This window comes from Bos indicus x Bos taurus, chromosome 17, assembly GCF_003369695.1.
Source record: "Bos indicus x Bos taurus breed Angus x Brahman F1 hybrid chromosome 17, Bos_hybrid_MaternalHap_v2.0, whole genome shotgun sequence".
NCBI lineage: Eukaryota > Metazoa > Chordata > Mammalia > Artiodactyla > Bovidae > Bos > Bos indicus x Bos taurus.
This window is the reverse complement of record NC_040092.1, coordinates 69,308,615-69,335,632: the sequence shown is the minus strand read 5'-3', so window position 1 is coordinate 69,335,632 and position 27,018 is coordinate 69,308,615. Positions and strand designations below refer to the sequence as shown.

The 27,018-nt window shown below is 39.7% G+C and overlaps 1 protein-coding gene across 1 annotated transcript in view; it reads left to right on the top strand.

Annotated features, from left to right (window-relative positions):
• DCHS2 (dachsous cadherin-related 2) overlaps positions 1–24,896 on the top strand; it is a 324,194-nt gene extending 299,298 nt beyond the window's left edge. The window contains exons 16-20 of the mRNA XM_027513497.1: positions 2,292–2,443; positions 12,178–12,308; positions 15,503–15,789; positions 16,367–16,499; positions 21,487–24,896. Of these exons, the coding sequence (XP_027369298.1) occupies positions 2,292–2,443; positions 12,178–12,308; positions 15,503–15,789; positions 16,367–16,499; positions 21,487–24,113 (3,330 nt within the window). The 3' untranslated portion in view covers positions 24,114–24,896. The remainder of the gene's footprint in view (positions 1–2,291; positions 2,444–12,177; positions 12,309–15,502; positions 15,790–16,366; positions 16,500–21,486) is intronic.
• The last annotated feature ends 2,122 nt before the right edge of the window (positions 24,897–27,018 follow it).

The following is a 27,018-nucleotide window of genomic DNA, read 5'->3' as shown; positions in this document are numbered from 1 at the left end:
AACCCACCCACCCTTGCTAGACTCTCCCTGCTTCAGGACTGCTGCACATCTTCATCTTTCCATTCATGGTTGAACTGATGCTTTGAGTTCAAGAACCTGGGCATTAGGACACCTACAGGCTCTTGGGAATCTGCACAGAGAATGTGTATAAACCCCCTTCCTGACAGTTGGTGGCTGAGCGGGACATTCCCTTTCACCTCTATAACCCATGACCCAGCATCTCATGACTCTCTCTCTGGGGTAGATGGGGCCAGGGGTATAGGTGGTCCCCTAGGTTTCCATGCACCTGGATATGCACGCAGACCTTTCTTTGATCCCTGCCTAGCCCAGATGCCATCTTCCCCTCTGAAGGTACAGACAAGACCAGCAGAGGCTCAGCTGTCTTGGAGTTTTAGCTCTGTGCTCTTCACTTGGTCCAGGATCCCCAGGATTTCCTACATTATTTTTGCACATTTAGCCTAATTGCTCCAGGTTCCAGCATGGTCCAGAATTGTTGAGCCTTTACTCTGGCTTCAGCCAGGCCTGAGATGCTTAAGAGGAAGGCGAGGAGTAAGAACATCTCTCTTCCAATCTGTACCCCAGTGGTGCCTGTTCAGCCGGGGTGACCGGCGCCTCCAGTGTCACGGCAGGGCCTGCTGTCACAGTGGGCCCTCCCTCCCCGGGGCGCTGGTGCTTGCACTTTGTCACAGATGCAGACCTGGACAGAAGAGCTAGGCCACTCATATTAAGGTGAAGGCAACTTTAAAGCTCCAGTACACCCAATAGGATTGGAGAAGGCAATGGCAACCCACTCCAGTGTTCTTGCCTGGAGAATCCCAGGGACGGGGGAGCCTGGTGGGCTGCCGTCTATGGGGTCCCACAGAGTCAGACACGACTGAAGCGACTTAGCAGCAGCAACACCCACTAGGGGAAACAGCCCGACCTGCCAGTGCTTCAGTAATGTAAACATTGAGAAGGCTCAGTCAGGGATGGATACAAGGGACTTTGTTCTTCATGTTTTTTAGACCGTTTAATTTCAGGGAAACTATTAATAGAACTGTCATTTTCTTGTGTCCTGTTCAGATGAACAGGAATGTCGAAGGTTCTGGAGCTCTTGCTTTTTGCCCCCACACTGCCGAGTGCCCTCCTTTTGGTTGCAGCCCCACAAACTCCGTTTAGGAACTTCCCCTCCTCTGCCAGAAGCAGTCTTGGTAGGATTGTCAGTCCAGGTGGTGAACCCACCCGACCCCACCCAGTCACAGAGTGCTGTCGACTGTGTGTCTCGTAGAGACTTTCTCTCTCTGGAATTTGAACCTTGGCTGGTAGGACCCAAGATGAAGACAAGTAAGAGCTGATGCATCTTGCTGGCAACAGCTCAGAGAAGCTGTGCCCTAGAGATATCCCTGTTCCTGTGCTTCACCTGGGCACTGTCTTTTTGCTGTGCTTCTTTCCTGGTGAAGTTGGTCACAGTGCATTTGGGTTGATGGCATCTGGAGACCCTAAATGATATGTGTCCTGGGAGGCCTCCTCTCTGTAACTCTTTTAAGTCTATGACCTCGGGGACATGATGGACTTATTCTGCCTGGATGTAGGTATGTTTCTCGTCCTCATGGTCTTGAGGAGAGCTGTCTGATGCTGCCTTTCTGTGCCATCTATCTGGTGTTGTGTCTTCCTGATGAGGCCCTGGGTCACCTGAGAACTCTGGTGGCAGTGTGAAGCATAGATTGACAGGGAAGGGAGTTACAAGCAAAAGCCTGCTAGGACATCAGTGTAGTCACCCAGGAAAGAAATGAAAGGAGATGGAAGCTCAGGCCAAGGCTGAGGGACCTAGGAAATAAAAATAAACAGAAAGCAATTTATCAGTCAACTTGTTCTTATGCAAGGTCTTGAATCCACTAATAGAATTAATTTGCAAATAAAAGGTAAATCAGACTAAATAATACATCTCTGTGGAGAGTGATGCACACTTCACCATTAATACTTTTGTTTTATTTTCAACACTAGTACTTGGATCACTCATCAAATAAATCACTAGGATCTAAATTTGCTAGCACTAAATCTGGGTTTTGTTTCATTTCACTCAAAACTTGTTATACTCCTACTGAAATTACTTGGAAACTCTTGCATCTATAGTCTTCTCACCTCATCATTCACTTTTATATAAAACTCAGCCATGTCTAATATTCCTTTGATCATTGTCTTTAAGATGTGTTTGATAATGTGATTCTTTCATAATGCATTGCTCTGAAAAATAGGCTTAACCCATTCTGCACTTTCAATGCTTACCTAACGGAGGAGTTGCTTCCTCACAGGTTTTTGCCACAGACCTGGACAGTGGGTCGAATGGCCTCGTTGAGTATTCCATTCTCTCCGGCAACCAAGGAAACGTGTTCCAAATGGATCCCCTGAGTGGTGTGCTAACAGCAAGTGCGATTCTGGATTACGAGTACACCAGCACCTACAGGTTTGCCCCAAGCTCAGATCTGTTTGACCAGCTATTCTGCCTTGTTGCTTTGGGCATGACTTCCTGTTTGGTATGCTTAGCTATGTTTTCCCTTTGCCCCAACTTAGGATCGTCCTTGATACACTGAGAGAGTCTTAGGAAGTAGACGCTATTTGGAAAAAGTGATTGGACTACAAGAATGTCAAGATTCCTTTTCATTCTAGGAGTTCATGCATTTGTGATGCCATTAAGTATGATATTAAATGAGAGACATTAAAACATTTGCGAAATGCCTCCTGAGCTATGGAGACCCTGCAAACGTTGCTTTAGTTGCTTTTAAAAACAGTGAAGACTGAATGATGTTTCTCTTTTTAGTCATTTATTCATTTTTGTGTAGGAAAGTACAACCCTGTTATCAGGTCCATGTTACATGACTCTGTTCTGATAGAAATGATCATCTTAAAGGGCACATTCAAAAAGAGATATATTTTTTGCCTAGAGTTCAAAATATGCCAGACTTACACAGAATTTCTGTGAAAGAGAGAATGTGTCATAGGTCTTCTGTGATTTCTTAAAAGTGGGTGTTCCCAAGTGTCTAGGCATATATACAGAGATATTTGTGAATTCACAGTCTATAAGAGAAAATGAAAGACTCTAAGGGACACAAAATATCTGTGAATGGGGGCTGCATCAAGAATGATAACCCAGCTTTCATGGAAGACAACAAAACTGATCATAAAGAAGAGGTATATGTGCACCGGTGAAGATGGAACCCTAGGATGTACGACTAAGTGAAGGAGGGGACAGGGTGCCCCACGGTGCTTTCCTGCAGGCCTTTTCGAGTGAAAACACACCCATAAAATTGGACAGCTTTAGGAAGAAAACCTAAGAAACCGTAAACCTGGTTTCTGAGGAAGTGGTCACATGGGAAGTCTGGACCTCCTTACCATGCGTTTCAGTCAGCCTTGTATTTATATGTTTTTCTGAAAGGCCGCATACACAGCGTTTCCTGCAATCTTCCCGTCACCCCCAGAGAAGTTCAGTTAGGCTTTTTCTCACTCACTGATGAGACAAGTCACATGCAGGTTTGCTCAGGATCACAGAACCGTTTCGTCATCGATCACGTCTTAGCACCGGGTGTCTTGATGCTGTGTTGCGCTGCATCTACCATACTGGCCACACAGCAGACTTCCTTTTGAGGGAAAAAGGAAGAAAACAAGAGACCCAAGCCTCAATAGTCTCCGAGGCCAGACTACTTACATGTTACGCGAGGAAACTGCAGTATGTTCTTGTGGCTCAGTGTGCTCAGTTGCTCAGTCTGTCGGTCATATCCACTCTGCAGCCCCTGGACAGCAGGCTCCTCTGTCCATGGAATTTCCCAGGCAAGAATACTGAATGGGTTGCCGTTTCCTACTCTTGTGGTTAAACAGCAAGAACCAGTTAAAATGGGATCTGTTCCTGGGCAGACTGGATTAATTTACCTCTGAAAAACTTCCCAACTCTAAACATTTGATTAAGTATTTAGTTCTTTTTGTTTAATGTATTTCAAAATATTACTTCAAAGGTATTTTAAAAGTTTAGTTTAAGGTCTTACCCTGTCTTAAGTAGTAGGATCTTTCTCAGTAATATTTTAGTGTAATCAGTTGTTATGATACTTATTATATAAACATTGAAATCAATCATATAAATAAAACCCTGCTACATTGCTTCTCTAGTAATTTTAAGCACAAACTTCTTTTTTCTCTCCATAGTTGACTGCAGGTAAATCTCAGTCTAGTTGCTACCTGAATGATTACAAATTCAGATTCAGGAGTGTCTGCCCTGTTTCAGAACTATGTATATCCTGATTGTAATGACTTTCTGTTACAGAGTTCTTACTCAGTGGAGTCTAATTATCAATTAAATCTAACTCCTTCCAGCTTTGTCCTATTTGCGTCATGGTTTCAGTGTTCACATCATTTAAACTGGTCACAATGTGCAAAAGCACCGCTCACCAATTCCCCCATGAATTCAGGGCTGGGAGAAATAGGAACTGAGAGAAGATGAAATCTATTCCAAGAGCAAACATCTTTTAATTTCATGGCTGCAGTCATGGTTATACAGGTGTTTACTTCAGAGCCAGGTCATACTTCATAATTATAGTTCTTTCCTTATTCTTCCCCTTATCCCCAGAGTTAATGATTATCTTTCTTTTTGCTCACCTGATTTGCTATGTCCCTGTACTTAATTCCTTGTAAATATTCCATTAGCTCTATCAGACATGCCCACTCGTCTTTCTCCCCTGATTTGCCTCTCATATCATGTATTCTATCAAATCTTCTGTTTCTTGGAGAACTGAGTCCTACTGTTTCCTTTCCTCCTGATCTAGCTGGGCAGTATGCCTTTCCAGTTCAGTTCAGGTCAGTTCAGTCACTCAGTTGTGTCCAACTCTTTGAGACCCCATGAAGTGCAGCACGCCACGCCTCCCTATCCATCACCAACTCCCGGAGTTCACTCAGACTCATGTCTATGGAGTCGGTGATGCCATCCAGCCATCTCATCCTGTGTCATCCTCTTCTCCTCCTGCCCTCAATCCCTCCCAGCATCAGTCTTTTCCAATGAGTCAACTCTTCGCATGAGGTGGCCAAGTACTGGAGTTTCAGCTTTAGCATCTTTCCTTCCAAAGAACACCCAGGACTGATCGCCTTAAGAATTGACTGGTTGGACCTCCTTGCAGTCCAAGGGACTCTCAAGAGTCTTCTCCAACACCACAGTTCAAAAGCATCAGTTCTTCGGCACTCAGCCTTCTTCACAGTCCAACTCTCACATCCATACATGACCACAGGAAAAACCATAGCCTTGACTAGACGGACCTTTGTTGGCAAAGTACTGTCTCTGCTTTTCAATATGCTGTCTAGGTTGGTCATAACTTTCCTTCCAAGGAGTAAGCGTCTTTTAATTTCATGGCCACAATCACCATCTGCAGTGATTTTGGAGTCCCCCCAAAATAAAGTCTGACACTGTTTCCACTGTTTCACATCTGTTTGCCATGAAGTGATGGGAGATGCCATGATCCTAGTTTTCTGAATATTGAGCTTTAAGCTAACTTTTTCACTCTCCTCTTTCACTTTCATCAAGAGGCTTTTTAGTTTCTCTTCACTTTCTGTCATAAGGGTGGTATCATCTTCAAATCTGAGGTTATTGATATTTCTCCCAGCAATCTTGATTCCAGCTTGTGCTTCTTCCAGCCCAGTGTTTCTCATGATGTGCTCTGCACATAAGTTAAATAAGCAGGGTGAAAGCTGGGCCCCATGACTTGCGACTGGTTTACTGCTTTCCTATTTAGTTGCATGCCTTGAAGATCCCATGTCTTTCTCTTACTTTTATAGTAGTTTTGTAGGAAAAGGTGCCAAGAGAGTAAATTCTTTTAGTTCTTACACATCTGAAAACACCTTTTTTCTACTTTCACATGTGATTTATGCAATGGATAATATAGAAGTTGAACATTTCTTTTAGATTTTTGAAGGCATTTTTCTTTTAAAACTCAGTTCTGCTTTTGAGAAGTCTGATGCCATTCTAATATGTTTGGTACATGGCTTTTTTTTTTTTTTTTTTTTTTTGCACTTTCTGTGGAGATTCTCAGGTTATTTCATCTGCAATGTTTAGACGTGTTGCGATTGTGTACTTTAGTGTGAGTATTTCCTTGTGCTGAGTACTTGATGTAGTCTTTTAATGAGGATAAATGTTCTATTTTTTGGTATTATTTCACTGATAATTACCTCCCTTCTGTTTATTGGTTTTGTTTTGTTTTGTTACTGTACCCGGTTTCTTTTTCCTGGATCCTATTCAGTCAAGTGTTAGGCTGCCAGGATTGATCCTTTGTCACTGATTCTTTATTCTCTACTTTCCATTTCTTGTTGTGTGGGGGTTTATTTTGTTGTTTTATTTTTCTGGGAGATTTTCTTAATTATAACCTTCTAAACTTTCTTTTTTTGTTGTTTTTAGTTTACAATTTTTTGAATATTATATATTTTATAATTTTCAACAACTCTTTCTTAATCTTTGAGCTTTTCCATAGCATCTTGTTCTTATTTATGTGTTATGATAGCTCTCCGAAGACATTAGTTGGAATTATTTTTACCTAGTCTTTTGCTCTTTCAAAATCTCTGTGTCCTCTGGATTTATTTCTTCTGCTTGTCTAGTTTATCCTCTTTTATTCATGTGAGAGACCTTCTGTGAATAAATAACCATGCTTGGTCCTAAGTGAGGCAATATTAAAGTCAGAATCTCCTGATGAATCTCATTGACCAGCATGCTTGGCTTTCAGATGAACCAGAGAAGAACTTGACTACTTTGCAGGAGGACATGTAAATAACAATAGAGAGGGTTTTTTCCCCTTTAGGAGGAGATTTCATTTCTTCAGGGACAGTCCCTCAACATTACTGAGTATGAACATCAGACATTGTTTTGCCTGGGAGTGAAAAAAATGGGCAAGCGATCTTGATTGTTCTATATTTTGAATTTAATCTTTTAAGCTATTTTTAGCTCAGTATCTCACTCTGCATATTGCCATGTTTTGAGCCTCTCCTTGGTTATGTGGGGGCAAATCTGTTTCTCACTCATCCTTGTCTTCCTTCAAATGCAGGATGCATTTTAATCTATGCATTCCTCTGCCACCTGACTTCCCAGGTGACACAGTAGTAAAGAATCCACCTGCCAGTACAGGAGATGCAAGAGATGTGGGTTCAATCCCTGGATCAAGAAGACCACTGGAGTAACAAATGCAACCCACTCCAGCATTGTATTCTTGCCTGGAAAATTTCATGGACAGAAGAGCCTGACAGGCTACAGTCAGTGGGGTCTCAAAGAGTCAGACATGACTAAGAGTGTGCACACATGTACACGCATGCACGCACGCACACACACATACATGCACGCACACACTCACACACATCTTTAACCGCTTCTCAGTCTGCTTGCATTTTTCAGACATGTGTTGAAACTTCTCACCCGTTCCACTCACTAATATCTTCACCCATTTCTTTTTAGCCTTATCAACATATACCTTATTCTAAGTTCTTTTGCCATTGTTATAGCAGAATCCCTAGAGGAATAGGAAATAAAACCTGTGTAGATATAACCAGAAGTTATAGCTCTTCCTTTCAGAGGTGTTATGATATTGACTGATGTTTTGTTTCTCTTGGAATTACAGAAGAAACATTTAGTTCTGGGAATATATTTAATAAACTGTTGAGAGAGAGTTTTGAAAAATCCTCTATCACTGTCTTAGGTATTAAAGCAATCAGAAAAGAATCTGCCTGATTGAAGTCTCATTTAAAATTTAACATGATAAAAAGCAGCTTCCCACCACTGGTAGATTAGGAGAACTATGCTCTGAACTAGAATGAGACTGTTTTTATCTGGTGAACTTCATTTATCCTCTCTGCTGATATGCTAATCAGGGCAATAGTTTTGGAACATGGGGCCAGTTGGGCTGACAACAGCCAAGAATTTTGCAAAGCTTGCCAAAGAGCCATCACAGAAAACTTGAGGTCTCATAGAAGTTATGTGTAGAATTTCAGTGGATCTACCTCCATAATTCTTCATTTGTGCCTCAAGCCACTGAGAAACCTTTGACTTGTCCTTTTGTTTTGAAACAGAATCATATTTGTGTCTATGTCAAAGAATCTTGCTTTTTAACACTATATAGGCATTATATAGAACCCCTGAAATTGTAATAGTGTGAAAATAAGAGTCCTTATGACCACAGAGGAAGAATCAACAGAGCCATAACTTTAATATCTTGGCTGAGACTTTACTGTGATACTGGGGAGGGGCAGGCAGCAGGGGCAGAGAATATGATGAGTCAATTATTTTTAGTAAAATTTTTCCATATGTACCTGACTTACATTCATGCTAACAAAACAGACTTTCAACAGGGAATTATTTCTAGGCTCTTAAAGTGTGAAATTTAAGTAGTTGTTCTAATGATGGCCCAACTTCAGTAGTATAGAAGGCAGCCTGTATGCTTTGTGAACCATAGATAAGCAGTGATTATTTCCTACTAAGTGGAATTTAAACCAACAAAAAGTTGATGCTTTTTTCAGTTCAGTTCAGTCACTCAGTCGTGTCTGACTCTTTGTGACCCCATGAACAACAGCATGCCAGGCCTACCTGTCCATCACCAATTCCCGGAGTCCACCCAAACCCATGTCCATTGAATCGGTGATGCCATCCAACCATCTCACCCTCTGTTGTCCCCTTCTCCTCCTGCCTTCAATCTTTCCCAGCATCAGGATCTTTTCAAATGAGTCAGCTCTTCGCATCAGGTGGCCAAAGTATTGGAGTTTCAGCTTCAACATCAGTCCTGCCAATGAACACCCAGGACTGATCTCCTTTAGGATGGACTGGTTTGATCTCCTTGCAGTCCAAGGACCTCTCAAGAGTCTTCTTCAACACCACAGTTCAAAAGCATCAGTTCTTCGTCACTCAGCTTTCTTTATAGTCCAACTCTCACATCCATATATGACCACTGGAAAAACCATAGCCTTGACTAGATGGACCTTTGTTGGCAAAGTAATATCTCTGCTTTTGAATATGCTATCTAGGTTGGTCATAACCTACCTTTCAAGGAGTATGCATCTTTTAATTTCATGGCTTAAGTCACCATCTGCAGTGATTTTGGAGCCCCAAAAAATAAAGTCTGACATGGTTTCCATTGTTTCCCCATCTATTTGCCATGAAGTGATGGGACTGGATGCCATGATCTTAGTTTTCTGAATGTTGAGCTTTAAGCCAACTTTTTCACTCTCCTCTTTCACTTTCATCAAGAAGCTCTTTAGTTCTTCTTAACTTTCTGCCATAAGGGTGTGTCATCTGCATATCTGAGGTTATTGATATTTCTCCTGGAAATCTTGATTCCAGCTTGTACTTCCTCCAGCCCAGTGTTTCTCATGATGTACTCTGCATATAAGTTAAATAAGCAGGGTGACAATATACAGCCTTGACATACTCCTTTTCCTATTTGGAACCAGTCTGTTGTTCCATGTCCAGTTCTAACTATTGCTTCCTGACCTGCATACAGGTTTCTCAAGAGGCAGGTCAGGTGGTCTGGTATTCCCATCTCTTTCAGAATTTTCCACAGTTTATTGTGATCCACACAGTCAAAGGCTTTGGCATAGTCAAGAAAGCAGAAATAGATGTTTTTCTGGAACTCTCTTGCTTTTTCGATGATCCAGCAGATGTTGGCAAATTGATCTCTGGTTCCTCTGCCTTTTCTAAAACCAGCTTGAACATCAGGAAGTTCATGGTTCACGAATTGCTGAAGCCTGGCTTGGAGAATTTTGAGCATTAATTTACTAGTGTGTGAGATGAGTGCAATTGTGCGGTAGTTTGATCATTTTTTGACATTGCCTTTCTTTGGGATTGGAATGAAAACTGACTTTTCCAGTCCTGTGGCCACTGCTGAGTTTTCCAAAATTGCTGGCATATTGAGTGCAGCACTTTCACAGTATCATCTTTCAGGATTTGAAATAGCTCAACTGGAATCACCACCACCCCTAACTTTGTTTGTTTTGATGCTTCCTAAGGCCCACTTGACTTCACATTCCAGAATGTCTGGCCCTAGGTGAGTGATCACACCATCATGATTACCTTGGTCATGAAGATCTGTTCTTGTACAGTTCTGTGTATTCTTGCCACCTCTTCTTAATCTCTTATGCTTCTTTTAGGTCTCTACCATTTCTGTCCTTTATTGAGCCCATCTTTGCATGAAATCTTCCCTTGGTATCTCTAATCTATTTTACATGATTTTAAAAATTTAAGGTTGGAAGAAAAAGAACACTTATCAGGTAAGCTAAGAATGGGAAAGAAAGTAGAAGTGTGATTCAGGGTGGTGAGTAGAAGTGTGTCAGGGTGGTGACAGAAAGGGAGAAGTTGAAGACACTAATAAGGTTTCTGAGTCAGTTACTGGAGAAGCAAGTTGTACCGTCATCCAAGAGAGATTGAATCACTACGTGTAGATTCTTTCAGATCATGGACTTTTAGTTCTACTTTACAGTCCTAGTCAATAAAGAAGAAAGACTCAGTTTCTCAACGGATAGTATCACCAGCTGGCTAAGACGAATTCCACTTCTGAAAGGAAGATCCTCTTCCAATTGACAACTTACTTTATTATTCAGATACTCTCCTGTAACTCATAGTGTTTAGAAGGCAGTGGAAAGCTAATGATTATACCTTAGAGTGTGATATATAGACAGGAAGAGAGATACATCGAAAAGTATCAGACAGTGGAGCACAAATTTCCAGTCAACTAAGACCTGTACTTAAATCCTAGCTGTGTCATCTGATATATTTATAATCTTGAGCAAATCTTGAGAAACCAACATCAACATATATTAAAGAAATCCAAATAACCAAGACATCTGTCCTTGAGGAATTTATAGGAGAGGTAGACACATAAGTCATTAAGAAGAAAGAATGATGATTGCTATGGTGGAAGAATGTGCAGGGTGCTATGGGGCAGAGAAAGGGGCACCCAAATCAGATGAGATGCCAGGGAAAGCTTACAGAGATGTTAGCTTTGAAAGACCAAAGGGGTGTAGACATAGGAATTCCAGGCAGAAGCTATATCCCAGAAGGCTATGTGTACGTGCTCAAGACTTATATTACCTCTTGTAGACATGGAGAGCCAAGGAAAGGTTTTAATTAGAGGAGTCAGGTTTTCAAACCAAAATTTTTGATAAAGCAATTGAGCAGTTGCAGAGTGGAGGATGAAGAGGAGCATTTGAGACTTGCAGTAGGAAGATTGGTGAGTAGCAAGCACTCCAGTTGAGGAAAGATATAGTGAATACACAGCATGCCAGCCAGAGATGGTAAGAGGATGAGGTTAGAGCAGATACCTTGTCCTGCTTTGCCTGAGACTGTCTTGCTTTAGAAAGAAACTGAACGTACCACGCCCCAGGAAGCCTTTCAGTCCCTGTGAAGTCAGTCGGATGACCAGTTCATCTGAGGCTCTGAGGTGGGGATGAGACGGATGGGTACACTGATCCAAATCATAGTCAGGTGGTAAAATCTATAAGACTAATAACGAGTTAGATGTTGTCAGGGTGGTGACAGAAAGGGAGAAGCTGAAGACACTAAGGTTTCTGAGTCAGTTACTGGAGAAGTAAGTTGTACCGTCATCCAAGAGAGACTGAGTCACTACATGTAGATTCTTTCAGATCATGGACTCTTACCTCTATTTTACAGTCCTAGTCAATAAAGCATCTTTTGCGTGTGTATTATTCATGGCAGTGCCCTCTGTTGATTCTTCAATTTTGATTGATTTGCAATTTAGATCTGAAAAAAAAAAAATACAAAACTTTTAGTGACTCTCTCTTTTGTTGGTGCAGTAAAACGGAAATATGTATCAATAGCAATATTCAGGCCATGTGTGGCAGAGTGGAGGCAGTCTACTCAAAGAACAGGTATAGGTGTTTGTACTTTTTAAGTTGTTCTTAGCAGAAAAGGACTGAAATTTATAGTCTGTCTCCCAAAGAGAGTCCATTTATTTTAAATAACCAAGATTGATTTGATTCTTTAAATGTGTCAAAAAATACACTTCAGACTACCATTCTTATGAAATAAACTTTAAATGATGCCTTTTAGAAAAGTCAGGGGGGAAATAAAAAAGCTAGTCAGCTCATTTTAAAATTTTCAAGTGGATATTTGATATTTATGTGGTTTTCTTATTCTCTGGACGATGGATAACATTCCTTAATTCTTTTCCAAACCAGTTTGATTGTACAAGCAATGGATAAAGGCATGCCCAGGCTTTCTGATACAACTGTGATCAAGATACAGGTGACTGACATAAATGACAATGCCCCAATTTTTCTCCCCTCTGAAGCAGTGGAAATTGTCGAAAGTAAGTGTGATTTGAAATAATGGTTTTGATTAACTTGTATATCACCTACTATTTTTTCAACTGGATGCTGTGTTAAGTACGCATACTATTCCTCAACAATCACACAACTATAAATTGTTTTTATCTTCATTTTACAGAATATAAAATGGAGAGTCAAAAATTAAATATAAAATGTCAAAGAAGTTAAAAGTTAAAGTTGGGGTTTGCATTCAAACTAGCAGGAAGCTGCTCTCCCAAGGTCAAACCACTACTCCACACAGCCTCTTTTGTATACAGACATTTCTTAAAAGTGAAATCTGCTCAATGAAGAAGCATCTTTTGTTGGCTGTGATGGTCACCCTAAAGCTCCCCTGAGAGAAAGTGATGTTATTAGACTGATAACTGTATCAATCTTTGTGTTACCAAACTCAGGTTCAGCTGCTCACCACTTAAAAGCCAATATTCGAGAGGCAAGTGTTGGAAAGGAAAGGTTGCTTTATTCAGGAGGCCAGTAACTTGGGGAAGAAGGCATACTTGTGTCCAAAGGCCAATTCCTCAGTGCTAATAGGGGGCAACAGCTTTTAACGGGGAGCTTCATGGGTATATGGTTAGAGTAAGGGAGCTCCATGCCGAGTCACCTCTGAGGATCATCTTGAAATTAGCCATGTGGTAATTTGACCATTATCTTGATTGTTTTAAGCCCAGTTAATCTTCAGTTCCAGGACTGGTTGGTTCTCATTTCTTTGAGGTCAGTTCTCAGATAGCTTATGTTATGGCTACAGTCTGGTCATCATGTAGCTAACTTCTTCCACCTGGTGGGGGTTTTATTCTCTACAAGACAGCTCATAGAATATGGCTCAGAATGTTATCTATAGCCCTTGAGGAAGAACTAAAGGTCCTTGACTTTGCTTAAGGACTGAACTGTTATTATTTTGTCCTATTTGACTGTTTTTCCTTTGTTTCTGAGTCTCTTCATTTCTCTGATTAAGTTTATTTTATTAATATTATTTGTTATGGGGGCATGCTGGGTGGCTTGTAGAGTCTGAGTTCTTTGACCAGGAATTTAACCCAGGCCAAAAGCAAGGAGTCCAAACCCCTGCTTTCCAGGGAATTCCCTGAATTTATTCTTTGGCTAAAGTTTTTCTATAGAAAAAAGACAAGGAAAAGCCATGGTGGAGGAGGGTTTGTTCCAGGAAGGCCCCATAGGGCCCTGCTCAGTTTTATTTGCAATATACTAATGACAAGTAATAAGTGAAGGAGTTGGATGATTTTTGCACAGAGTCATCATTTTCCTCTACTATAAACTAAAGTTCAACATCTGCAAAAAACTTTTATCACATTAATGGTGGAGGTTGAAAATACAAAGTTTTACATGATATGCTGATTAATCTTAATTGTTTGGGTCTCTGGGTTCCACGATGACTCCATAGTCTGTGATCTCAAAGTTTCCTGTGGTCAATAGCTGTCCTGGTAAAACCCAACCCAACTTTTTTTTTTTTAATTTTATTTTATTTTTAAACTTTACATAATTGTATTAGTTTTGCCAAATATCAAATTGAATCCGCCACAGGTATACATGTGTTCCCCATCCTGAACCCTCCTCCCTCCTCCCTCCCCATACCATCCCTCTGGGTCGTCCCAGTGCACTAGCCCCAAGCATCCAGTATCGTGTATCAAACCTGGATCAAAAGCTTTTCAGACAAGCAAAAGCTGAGAGAATCCAACCCAACTTTTTATAGTTGAAATTGCATACAGTGGCCCGTCACTCTCCTCTCTCTTTTCACTCTTAATATCCAACTTATTCCTAAAATGTGCCTAACATTTTGTTATGTTCACTTTCCAAACAAATTACAAACATCACTGCTCAAAGAGGGCTATATTCCAGCAATTTTTATATATAAGAATACCTATAAATATTTTAGGAGAAGGCAATGGCACCCCACTCCAGTACTCTTGCCTGGAAAATCCCATGGACGGAGGAGCCTGGTAGGCTGCAATGCATGGGGTCGCGAAGAGTTGGACACGACTGAGCGACTTCCCTTTCACTTTTCACTTTCATGCATTGGAGAAGGAAATGGCAACCCACTCCAGTGTTCTTGCCTGGAGAGTCCCATAGACGGGGGAGCCTGGTGGGCTGCCATCTGTGGGGTCGCACAGAGTCGAACACGAATGAAGTGACTTAGCAGCAGCAGCATAAATATTTTAAATAATTTAAAATATTATACTAATAAAAAAATTGTCTAGTTTTACCTCTCACCTATTTGATGTGTTTTCATCTGCTTTTACTGAAAGTGCTATTCTAAAGCACATGCATTGGAATCAAAATGCAGTAATGTGCTCAGAATAAATATATCACAAAACTAAACTGTGTATATCAAAACTTACCAGAAGGAGTCAAGTGTAATTGATGCATGTCAAGGATGTTCAAATTTGAAATATGAAAATTATTAGTCTCATACGCAGTGGAATTATTCCAAATGTCCTGGAATCTTCTTTCTACCTGTACCATACCTATGAAGTCCAAACCAAAGTCCCTGTCATGGCAGTTTAAAGAACATGTATGTTATGTGAGATATTTACCATATCATCTATTTGTGATTTTTGTGTGTGTGAATACTATTAGAGATCTTTTGGGATCACCAGTATGAGGTATACTTTCTGTAGTCTTGATAATTTTGAGAGTCAGGTTTTAAGAGAAGGAAGCAGTGTGTGCCTCTCAAAAGAAATAATTTTACAAAAATGAATATGAGGAACTAAGTATCTAGCTTCAGGATCCAAACATTTTCATTTAAATCTTGCTTGCTTTTCAGAATTTTATGTTTTGTATTAATGTTTTGAATAGTAACCTTCTTCCCACCCACATCACCCATGAATATATGATTTTGATATGGAAATAACATAGTGCAAATAAGTGACTTACAATGTTTCTTAGTTCTGGGATTGTGTGATAAACATATGATAAAAAGTGAAATATAAAAATTGAAAATTGTCTACCTCTTCATTTCCCTACTCAGTGGTAAGTTTTCACTTTTATTGGGCTCATAAATTCTTCAGAGTTTTTATTCAGTGTGTAATGAGCCTTGTATGAGAAATCATGCCAAAAAACAGCAAATCATATTGGACATAAAATAAAAATGCTTGGATTGAACTATTAAAGAAAAATATTTCAAAGGATGACTTTTAATGGAGACTGACAGTGGTCATGACTATTTCAGATTCTTTGCCTGGCACGATTGTGACTCGGATATCAGTTTATGATGTGGATTCGAATCCAGCTTTCACCTTCAGTTTTGTCAAAGAGAGTAATTCTGGAACCAAGTTTGCTATTGATCGGAACACTGGGGTAGTGGTGCTGGTTGAAACACTGGATTTTGAAGAAGCTACTAAATATGAGCTGCAGATCCAAATTTCAGATTTGGTGCACCAAACAGAGGGGACAGTCACTGTCCACGTGCTGGATGTCAACGATAACCCACCAGTATTTTCTCAGGATTCTTACCAGGTAAATAGCATAAAGAGATGCTGAGACCATGACCAAACTTGAAAGAACAGGGAATAATGCAAACTGAACCATAGTCAACAAAGTAATGTAGACAGACAGATAGCATTCACTGTTTTTACTGCCTAAGTTTGTGCTGAGAGTTTTATATTTAGCATCATGGAGAATAGAAGTACATATGGAGTTGAATCTCTCATTCAATTCAATTTCTTAAGTATGTAACATAAGGCTCATAATTACACAATGTACAGTGCAATGAAACATTAGTGAATACATTAGTGAATGCATTAGCTATCCTCCGCTACACAGAAATAATCTAGAAGGAAATTTTTCATAATAAAAATCAATACTGCATGAAACATCTTTCAAAATTTTTTAATTTTGTTTTTCTGAATTCTGGAACTACTAACACAATCTTCTTAATATGTCCACTCTATAAATTAATAACACCTAATAAAGTCAGGTTCTCTGTTACTTCCATAAACAAAATAAATAAAAGAGTCAGGTCCTGGCTCTGTTCATGAAAATAGCTGTGTTCTTTAAGCACAGGGCCTGTCTCCCCTTTTTTTTTCCCCCTCAGGTCACCATTTCAGAACTGGTGCCTCTGGGGCACCCCGTGCTGACCATTGTGGCCACAGACGTGGAAAGCAGTGAGAACATTACTTACAGGATCCTCTCCTCTTCCAAGATGTTTTCAGTTGATCCTACCAATGGTGAGTTATTTGTGGTGGCTGTAGCATTCATAGGTTTGGGTTACAGAGAGGAAACCTGAAATAATCCTTTCCAAATATTCCTAAAATAGCCCCCAGGCCCTCCTGCTGGGATCATAGACACCACCTTCTTATTTCTCTTCATGTCAGTTGCTGTGGTAGCAAATTCTGGTGCTATTTCTCTTCTCCAACATCTCAATGGTTGGAAAGAAAAAGGAATTGATTAAATGCTGGCAAATGCACAGAAATTCAGAGACCTCAGTATAGTAAACACCAGTTCATTCAGCCGTCTGATTACCGTTGGGGTAATTAACCAGGCCTCCATAAGAATCAAAGTAAAATGGAAGGGATTCATTTAGAACTGAAGACTGCATGTTACCAGAATTTGGAAGCTTTTTTCCCAAGCCAAGTATAAGAAGTTGGGTAATAGTATCATATATTCAACAAGGAACACAAAAAACTGAAACAGGAAAGTTTTTTGAGCACCTCTGTTAAGTGGAGTGGGCTTCCCTGGTGGCTCAGATGGTAAAGAATCTGCCTGCAATGCAGGACACCAGCTTCAATCCCTGGATCAGGAAGATTCCCTGGAGAAGGGAATGGCAACTCACTCCAAAATCCTTGCCATGAGAAGTCCATGGACAAAGTAGCCTGGCAGGCTACAGTCCATAGTGTTTCAAAAAGTCAGACATGACTGAGAGACATTTACTCATTAAGTAGAATGTTTTGTGGTTTTGATGCTGTTCTTATTTCCTTGATGCCTCACTAGGCTCTTTGTTTTGTTATTAGAGATCAGGACATTTATGGTTGTAAAATGCATTCAGGCAAGTGATTACAGAAAAGTTAAGAATCGTATAGAGAAAATATAACAGCAAGTAGAGTCCCTTGGACAGCAAGAAGATCAAACCAGTCAATCCTAAAGGAAATCAACCCTGAATATTCACTGGAAGGACTGATGCTGAAGCTGAAGGTCCAATATGTTGGCCACCTGATGTGAAGAGCTGACTCATTAGAAAAGACTCCGATGCTGGGAAAGATTGAAGGCAGGAGGAGAAGGGAGCAACAGAAGATGAGATGGTTGGATGGAATCACAGACTCAGTAGACATGAATTTGAGCACATTCTGGGAGATAGTGAAGGACAGAGAAGCCTGGCTTGCTGAAATCCATGAGATCACAAAGAGTCAGATGTAACTTAGCAACTGAACAACAGACATTAAAAGCCAAACTTAATAAAGATGAATAATTAATAAAGCACTGTCCATAGCAGAGCACGCGCCAGAAAAATAACAGGGTCTGGGACATGGACATCACCAGATGGTCAACACTGAAACCAGATTGATTATATTCTTTGCAGTCAAAGATGGAGAAGCTTTATACAGTCAGCAAAAAAAAAAAAAAAATCTGGAGCTGACTGTGTCTCAGATCATGAACTCCTTATTGCCAAATTCAGAATTAAATTGAAGAAAGTATGAAAAACAACTAGACCATTCAGATATGACCTAAATCAAATCCCTTATGATTATACAGTGGAAGTGACAAATAGATTCAAGAGGTTAGATCTGATAGATAGAGTGCCTGAAGAACTATAGATGGAGGTTTATAAAACTGTACAGGAGGTAGTGATCAAAACCATCCCCAAGGAGAAGAAATACAAAAAGAATAAATGGTTGTCTGAGGAGAACTTATAATCAGCTAAGAAAAGAAGAGAAGTGAAAGGCAAAGGAGAAAAGAAAAGATATATCTTTCCGAATGCAGAGTTCCAAAGAACACAAAGAAGAAATAAGAAAGCCTTTCTAAGTGATCAATGCAAAAAAAAAAAAAATAGAGATAAACAATAAAATGGGAAAGACTAGAGATCTATTCAAGAAAATTAGAAATACCATGGAAACATTTCGTGAAAAGATGGTCATGATAAAGGACAGAAATGGTAGGGACCTAACAGAAGGAGAAGATATTAAGAAGAGGTGGAAGAATATACAGAAACTATACAAAAAAGATCTTCATGACCCAGATAACATGACGGTGTGATCACTCACCTAGAGCCAGACATCCTGGAATGTGAAGTCAAGTGGGCCTTAGGAAGCATCACTATAAACAGAGCTGGTGGAGATGATGGGATTCCAGCTGAGCTATTTCAAATCCTAAAAGATGATGCTGTAAAATTACTGCACTCAATATGCTGGCAAATTTGGAAAACTCAGCAGTGACCACAGGACTGGAAAAGGTCAGTTTTCATTCCAATCCCAAAGAAAGGCAATGCCAAAGATGTTCAAACTACCACACGATTGCACTCATCTCACACACCAGCATAGTAATGCTGAAATTTCTCCAAGCTAGGCTTCAACTGTATGTGAACTGAGAACTTCCAGATGTTCAAGCTGGATTAAGAAAAGGCGGAAGAAACAGAGATCAAATTGCCAACATCTGCTGGATCATAGAAAAGTATTTACTTTGCTTCATTGACTATGCTAAAGACTTTGACTGTGTGGATCACAACAAACTGTGGAAAATTCTTCAAGAGATAGGAATACCAGACCACCTGACCTTCCTCTTGAGAAACCTGTATGCAGGTCAGGAAGCAACAGTTAGAACTGGACATGGGACAACAGACCGGTTCCAAACAGGGAAAGATGTACCTCAAGGCTGTATATTGTCACTGTGCTTATTTAACTATATGCAGAGTATGTCATGAGAAACACTAGGCTAGATGAAGAGCAAGCTGGAATCAAGATTGCCAGGAGAAATATCAATAACCTCAGATATGCAGATGACACCACCCTTATGGCAGAAAGTGAAGAGGAACTAAAAAGCCTCTTGATGAAAGTGAAAGAGGAGAGTGAAAAAGCTGGCTTAAAGCTCAACATTCAGAAAACTAAGATCATGGCATCTGGTCCCATCACTTCATGGGAAATAGATGGGGAAATAGTGGAAATAATGAGAGACTATTTTTTGGAGTCCAAAATCACTGCAGATGGTGATTGCAGCCATAAAATTAAAAGACACTTGCTCCTTAGAAGAAAAGCTATGACAAACCTATGCAGCATTTTAAAAAGTACAGACATTACTTTGCAGACAAAGGTCCATCTAGCCAAAGCTATGGCTTTCGTATGGATGTGAGAGTTGGACTATAAAGAAAGCTGAGCGCCGAAGAATTGATGCTTTTGAACTGTGGTGCTGGAGAAGACTCTTGAGAGTCCCTTGGACTACAGGGAGATCCAACCAGTCAATCCTAAAAGAAATCAGTCCTGCATATGCATTGAAAGGACTGATGCTGAAGCTGAAGCTCCAATACTTTGGCCACCTGATGCAAAGAACTAACTCATTGGAAAAGACCCTGATGCTGGGAAAGGGTCCTGAAGGCAGGAGCAGAAGGGGACAACAGAGGATGAGATGGTTGGATGGCATCAACGACTGGATGGACATGAGTTTAAGCAAGCTTCTGGGAGTTGGTGATGGACAGGGAAGACTGCCCTGCTGCCGTGCATGGGGCTGCAAAGAGTCAGACACGATTGAGCAACTGAACTGAATTGGGACATGTTATGCTGTGTGTTCCCCATCTGTACCCACCACTGCGTCATTTCACAAGGGAGAGCTGACTTAGAAGTTAACTTCTGAAAGATGGATGTTAACTGGTTTACTGTTACTAGGTTTACTGCTCTGATAGTTTTGCAGTTACATGAATACTGAATCCTTATGTTGTATACACTGGAGACTAATACAATGTTGTATGTCAATTATATTCTCAATTTTAAAAAGTTAACCTCAGGATTACCTGAAGGGAGAATCTGGTATGAGGCCCTCGGAATGTGATAATTGGGAGAAGTAGCTAATGTAGCCCCGTGGCCTGTGGATGAATGGCTACTGTGTGGATTTAAGTATGTCAGGAATTTGACTTTTCCGTCCCTCTGTCTTCGTGTGTCTCACTCTCTTGGCTGCAGCAAATCACAATCCTGGCGGCACTTTTCTTTTTATTTGTATTAGCAACAAACTTTACAGTAAGACATTGATTAGAACGTTTTTAAAATCTTGACTGTTACCTTGTCAGCTGAGTTCATAGTGGGACTCTAATGAAATGTGGCATTTAAAAGATACTGGTTTTTTTTTTCTTTCTTCATGGCTGTACTAAAAGCACATTTACCTTAGAAAAACATTTTTACATACATACATATATATATATAAGAATCATAAAAATGTATTACATATATTTTAAAATGTGGATTTAAAAATGATAAAATATATTACATATATTTCATCAATAGTGGGAAAATCCACTTGCTGAATAAACCCATAGCTTTAGGAAAGACTTATCTAGAATTAAGCGATAGTTGTTAGTCTGCATTATTATATTTACTGCTTTCCTTTGACTTGAATGAATACCATTTGGTATTTCCAGAAATTTATGCCAGAATGTCCCTATGCATGTTTCTATTGATGGTAGAATGGGTTATACATTATTCAAATGAGAATGTGTGTGTGTTCAGTTGCTTCAGTCATGTCTGACTCTTTGCAACCCCATGTACTGTAACCCTCCAGACTCCTCTGTCTATGGGATTCTCCAGGCAAGAATACTGGAATGGGTTGCCATTTCCTTCTCCAGAGGATATTCCCAACCCAGGTATCAAACACATATCTCCTGCATTTCATGCATTGCAGGTGGATTCTCTACCTGCTAAGCCACCTGGGAAGCCACCTTTCCTTAAAAAGTCGTAATGGGACAATTTACCATACAAAAAAATGAATTTTTTAAAAATTATGGCAAATAATCTTTAAGCAGCACACATATTTAATTGAGTGAATCCCATGAATATTTCTGAATCTTAAGTGTTACAGAAGTATAAATATAATAATTTAAGCTTTCTATTTAGGGTTACCCTTGGTTATAACTTAAATGACACATCTAACAGATAACTTTACATTTTAGTAAATATTTGCTGACTAAGAGGATCATACAAATTTTATTTCACAACATTGTAAGGCTGTGTTGTTTTTCAGGCACAATATTTACTATCAACCCTGTCTTCCTTATGGAGAGAAAATCAACAATTCGATTTCTTGTTGAAGCCAGTGATGGTGGATTTCCTGACCTGAAGGCCGTTACCTTAGTGGAGACAGAAATACAAGATATGAACAATTATGCCCCTGAGTTTGCAATAGAATATTATAATCTTAGCTTAAGTGAAGACACTCCAGTTGGAAGGACACTTGTCACCTTCTCAACCATTGACCATGACTGGACCCGTGAAAACACACATGTTGAATATTCTATCATCAGTGGTAATTCACAGAACAATTTCCATGTGGAAACTAGTTTTATTCATTCAGAATATTCTTATAAGCAAGTTGGTTATCTAGTGTTGCTTCACCATCTGGACAGAGAAGCAACTGCCAGTCATGAGCTTGTCCTTCTGGCGTTTGACCATGGATGCCCTCCACTGAGTTCCTCAGCCACTGTATCGATAGAAGTCCTCGACGTGGATGATAACCCACCTGCATTCAGCAGTCTGGAATATTATGTCCACATCAAGGAAAGTACCCCTCCAGGGAGTCCCATCATTGTGGTCTCAGCAAGTGACCGCGATGTGGGCTCCCATGCAGAAGTCAGCTACTACTTAACCTCTGGAAATGAGAAGCAGCATTTTTGCCTAGAAGAAAAAACTGGAGTTCTTTCTTTGATTAAACCACTAGATTATGAAGAAACAATAAAATTCATTCTAACTGTCCAAGCTTCAGATGAGGAAAGGAAGCATTTCTCTTTTGCAATTGTGTTTGTCAATGTCCTGGATGATAATGATCACGCACCTCAGTTTATGTTCCCAAACTTGAACTGTGCTGTTCCTGAAAATCTACCTGTTTTCTCCACCATATGTTCCGTAAATGCTTTGGATTTTGATGCAGGTCCTTATGGAGACATGACCTATTCTATTGTATCACCCTGTCCTCTCCCTCATGAAATGCCACATGATCATAACTTCTTCCTCATTGACCCTTTAACAGGGGATATTAGTGCCCAGCAAGTCCTTGACTATGAAAATGACAACAAATACTGCCTCATAGTTCAGGCCAAAGACAAGGCTGACTCAACAGCCTCCGTAGTGGTTTGGGTGGATGTTGAAGGGATAGATGAGTTTGAACCCATTTTCACTCAGGATCAATATTTTTTCAGCCTCCCAGAAAAGAGTCATGTAAGACATTTGATTGGCAGAGTGGAAGCGTCAGATGCAGATGCTGGTGTTGACGGAGTCATCCTTTACTCCCTTGAAACTCCATCTCCTTTCTTTTCAGTAAATAAAACTAATGGAAATATTTATTTGAGTAGAGCACTTCCCCTAATAAAAAGTCAAGTCGGCAAAGAAGACACCATCGAAATGAAGATAATTGCTCATAGCCCCAAACTGGACTCCAAGTTTACATCTTGTACTGTTTTTGTGAATGTGTCTTTTTCCTCAGAAGGGAAACATTCTGCAGGATCAGCTAGCAGCTTTTTGATCAGTCTCACCATCTCCTTTCTAGTGTTTTTGTTACTTGTCTTCATTCCAATTGTACTGATTTTAAAACATAAACAAAAAGATGCAATAAATAATTATGAAGAAAAGAAAATGTCGTCATCCTTAGATATCAATTTGAGACTGACCAGGGATGCCAGTGCACTGAAACCCTTCCAGAAAACTAATGAGAGCGGTGATAAGGCAGGGCCTGTGGACTCCACACCTGAATGGTTGAGTTTAATAAGAGTCATGGAGAAGGACGTTGCACATCTGTACAGGCACTCAAACTCCAGTGATCACTGTTCTGTGGAAGGAGAGACTGCAGAAGATAAGGAAATCCAGAAGATAAATGAACACCCTTACAGAAAGGATGATGACTCAACTTTGAGTGATCAAGAGTCCAGGGTGCCAGACTCTGGGATTCCAAGGGACTCAGACCAGCTCTCTTGTTTGTCTGGGGGAACTGATGTGATGGTCACTGCTGAAACAGCAGAAACCAGCCATATGTTTGAGGAGGGAGATCAAGGCGAGGGCTGTGGCATGACCTATGTTCAAAATACTGTCTTACCCCAGCCACTGAAGAAGAGAGAGGTAGAAGTGGACACCCAGACTGATGTCAGAAAAGAGACTGTCTTTACTTCAAGTGATCAGGAAGCAGGATGTGCAGCTCTCTCAACCCAGAAAGACTCTGGTCATGATGTCATGATGAGATATCCCTGGGATTATCTCCTCAGTTGGGAACCCAAATTCCAACCTCTTGCCTCAGTATTTAATGATATTGCAAAACTAAAGGATGAGCATTTACATATGCCTGGCATTCCAAAAGAGAAGAAATCTTTTGTTTTTCCACCCCCTTTGATAACAGCAGTAGCCCAACCTGGGATTAAAGCAGTTCCACCAAGAATGCCAGCCATAACTTCAAGGCAGGTACTTCAGAAATACCCACACTCCCCCATCCGCTATCATCACAGTTCTCTGCCAGAAGACATGACTTCCAGTTTTTCCCCATCTCTCTCACTACTGACCACACAGGCCCCTGCCATGACTCCACTGCTGTCAGATGGAGAATTATTTGGGACACTTTTGAGTGGTTCTTGCCTTGAACCTAAAGCAGCAGATGGAGTTCAAATATAAAACAATGGTGATATCGAGCACCTGCTCCCCATTGGTCACGAATGACTGGACAAAACATTCCAAAGCAAGCTCCTTGAGACGAGGTTCATTCATCTACAAGTGAGGGGTATAATTTAGTCTGGGTTTTTAGAACCCTCTCATTTAAGTTTATCAAATTTATTTCAGCCTTAATGATAAGTTACTCTGTCTTTTAACCTCTATGTTTTGCTGTCAGGATTTAAGTTTGTATATATTAAGTAGTGTATATTCTACCATACCTGGTCTTCTGTATGGCTAGATTTCCAAAGGTCACAATGAACTTGACTGACTGCCAAAATGTTTATATGAAAAAGAATGGAAATATAATATACTGCATTCTGGTCACATTACTGCTGATTATACTGCTATTTATAAAGCAAAATTAGTAAAGACTGAATAAAGAATGAGTATAGAACAGAAAGTAACAGAGGGGAAATTTGGAAGGATAAACAAGTTATAAAGTGAAGCAATTGGCTGCAGATCTGATATAGTTGGAAATGCATTTCTCCACTTTCTCCATAAAGCACACTTGTGGAGGTTAGCCATAATTTGAATTTAGTAGGGTGTCTTTGGGAAATCTAATGAGAACTTAAGAGTGAAATTTGTCATAACTCTGTGTCAAATAAAACAAATTTATTCTTGATTAAATGAACCAGAAATGCATGTTTTAAATGAAGAGCTAGTACTGATAAAGCAATGTGTGTGGTTGCCACCAAAGATGTGTTTCCTTGGCCTTCTTTAAAAATAAAATGATCTTGTAACGTGGTACAGATACAGACATTAACCTTTGAAGATTAATTTGAATATATTTCTTCATATTCTTCTACAAACAGTAACTTTACATGAGAAATAATTTATCCACTCAATGTCAGTTTAAAAGGTTTTACACAGGTAAAATTATGTTATTTGCTGATAATAAATTTCATATAGTAATTTAGCAACATATTTAATGATTTTTATATAAATATTCTTATTATAAAAGTAAATAATAGATGTCAGAAGTTTCTTTCTTCCATTTGTTAATACCTATATTTAGTTTTAACAGTCATTAGATATAGCAGCTTGTCAACATGGTTAAAATAATTTTGTTTTGTACAGCTACTGGTTCAGAAATATAGTGGTGTAGTTTGGTGCTCCTATATGTATATACTGCTATCTCTTTCTGTCTGATGAACCAGAGAATTCATCAGAGATTCTTATCCTTTCCAAGAAAGCAGAGCACATCCTGATGAGGCTTGTCCGGAAGTCATCCATGGTAGGTAATGTGGCCAGGCTTTGAAAGAAGAGTTTAGGGATCTAACATCGAGTCTAGAGGGCATCTGGTATGGTTTTCTTAGCAGTTACTATGGGATTCAACTAGAGAAATATTTCCTTTATGTTTTCTTTCAATAAGCCTCATCTGTAAAGTTATGTGAGATAACTAATGTGTCTTTACTGAGAAACACTGTAAGACGACGTGTTTGATATCTAGTTTTGCAGATAAATAATTCTTAAGCTTCCTATGCTGATTTTATCAGTTATATACTAGAAGTTGTATGAAACACGTAGGTTTTTTAAGAGGGCTGGAATCCTAGGGAAAGTGATTTAGGTATGGAACAATTAAATAGTAAAAGATGAATGCCTGTCTCTCTTTTTCTCTGGCATCTGGGGAAGAAGATTTCATAGTTTTTCATAAAGATAATAACAGTTATTTCAGCATGCCAATGTTTATTCTCTCTTTGATTTCCTTCAAAAGATTTCTTTGAGTATATGGAGAAATACTATACTGATTTCCTCTTCTAAATGTTAGATAGTTAGAATAGGAAACAGAAGTCCAGAATGGTGGTGGCTAAAAGACAAGAAAGGGGAAAGCCCGTGAAAATAGAACAAAGGAAGGTCTGAGGACCGGAGTGAGGACCTCAAGTAGAACAAACAGCACTCCTGGCTAGCCCAATTTACATAGGGCAGGCCCAGGGGGAGGAAAAAACATATAAAAACGTGCCCTCGTGCTTCAAGGATGGATTTGCCCCCGATTTTCTAAATAAAATAGAGCTGTAACACAGAGCTGTAACACTGATTTGTGTAAGAGCTGTAACACAATCTGTCTAGGACCCGAGAGCTGTGATGCGCCAAAGGCTTTAATGTCCGTCACCCCAAATCTTTGTTGTGATGAGACAGAACTGAGGAGTGTACACTCACCTGACATAACTATACACGGAAGTTTTGTTTGGCAACAGAATTATTTCTCGTAACAAAGACTATTTTGTTGTTTTTAATTAAACAGGTTCTTCATTCCTTACGCTTAAAAAGTTAGCTATCTAACTCTTCCATAAGTTATTTGCCTGTGATTTTATTACTCATTCTGGACATGATTCTGCATGTTTCCTAAACATTTAATAAAAACAGAAGACATGAAATATTTAGTGCTATTCCTTACCAACGTCTAGTGGATTTTTAATTGATGGCTTTATTAATACAGTATCCATGCTGCACCACCTCCGAATGACCGTTACAGTAGAGTTGAGAGTAAAAATGTGAACATGCTGGTTAAGTGTTTGCAATAAGTCATATGTCAGCCCTTTCAACTAGAGTGCTTTTTTCCTAAGTAAACAATATAATTTGTATGGTTTTCCTTCAAGTTTAATATTAACTTGCCTCATATGTTCTGTGTTACTTTGCTGATCTACACACCAGCTTTCGCACTCTGGAGGGGGTACAGAACTTGTTAGTGGAAAATCATATTAAGCCCCAAATTCATACGCTATAAAATAAAAGACAGTTGTCTCTTGTGGAATTTTGGCTGACTGAAATTCTGGACTTTCTTGTTGGCAGCCTTAAAAATACTGGTGTAAATCAGGACCAAATGAATATCAAGATTCCATGTCCTAGTAGTAATCATTGAATTAGC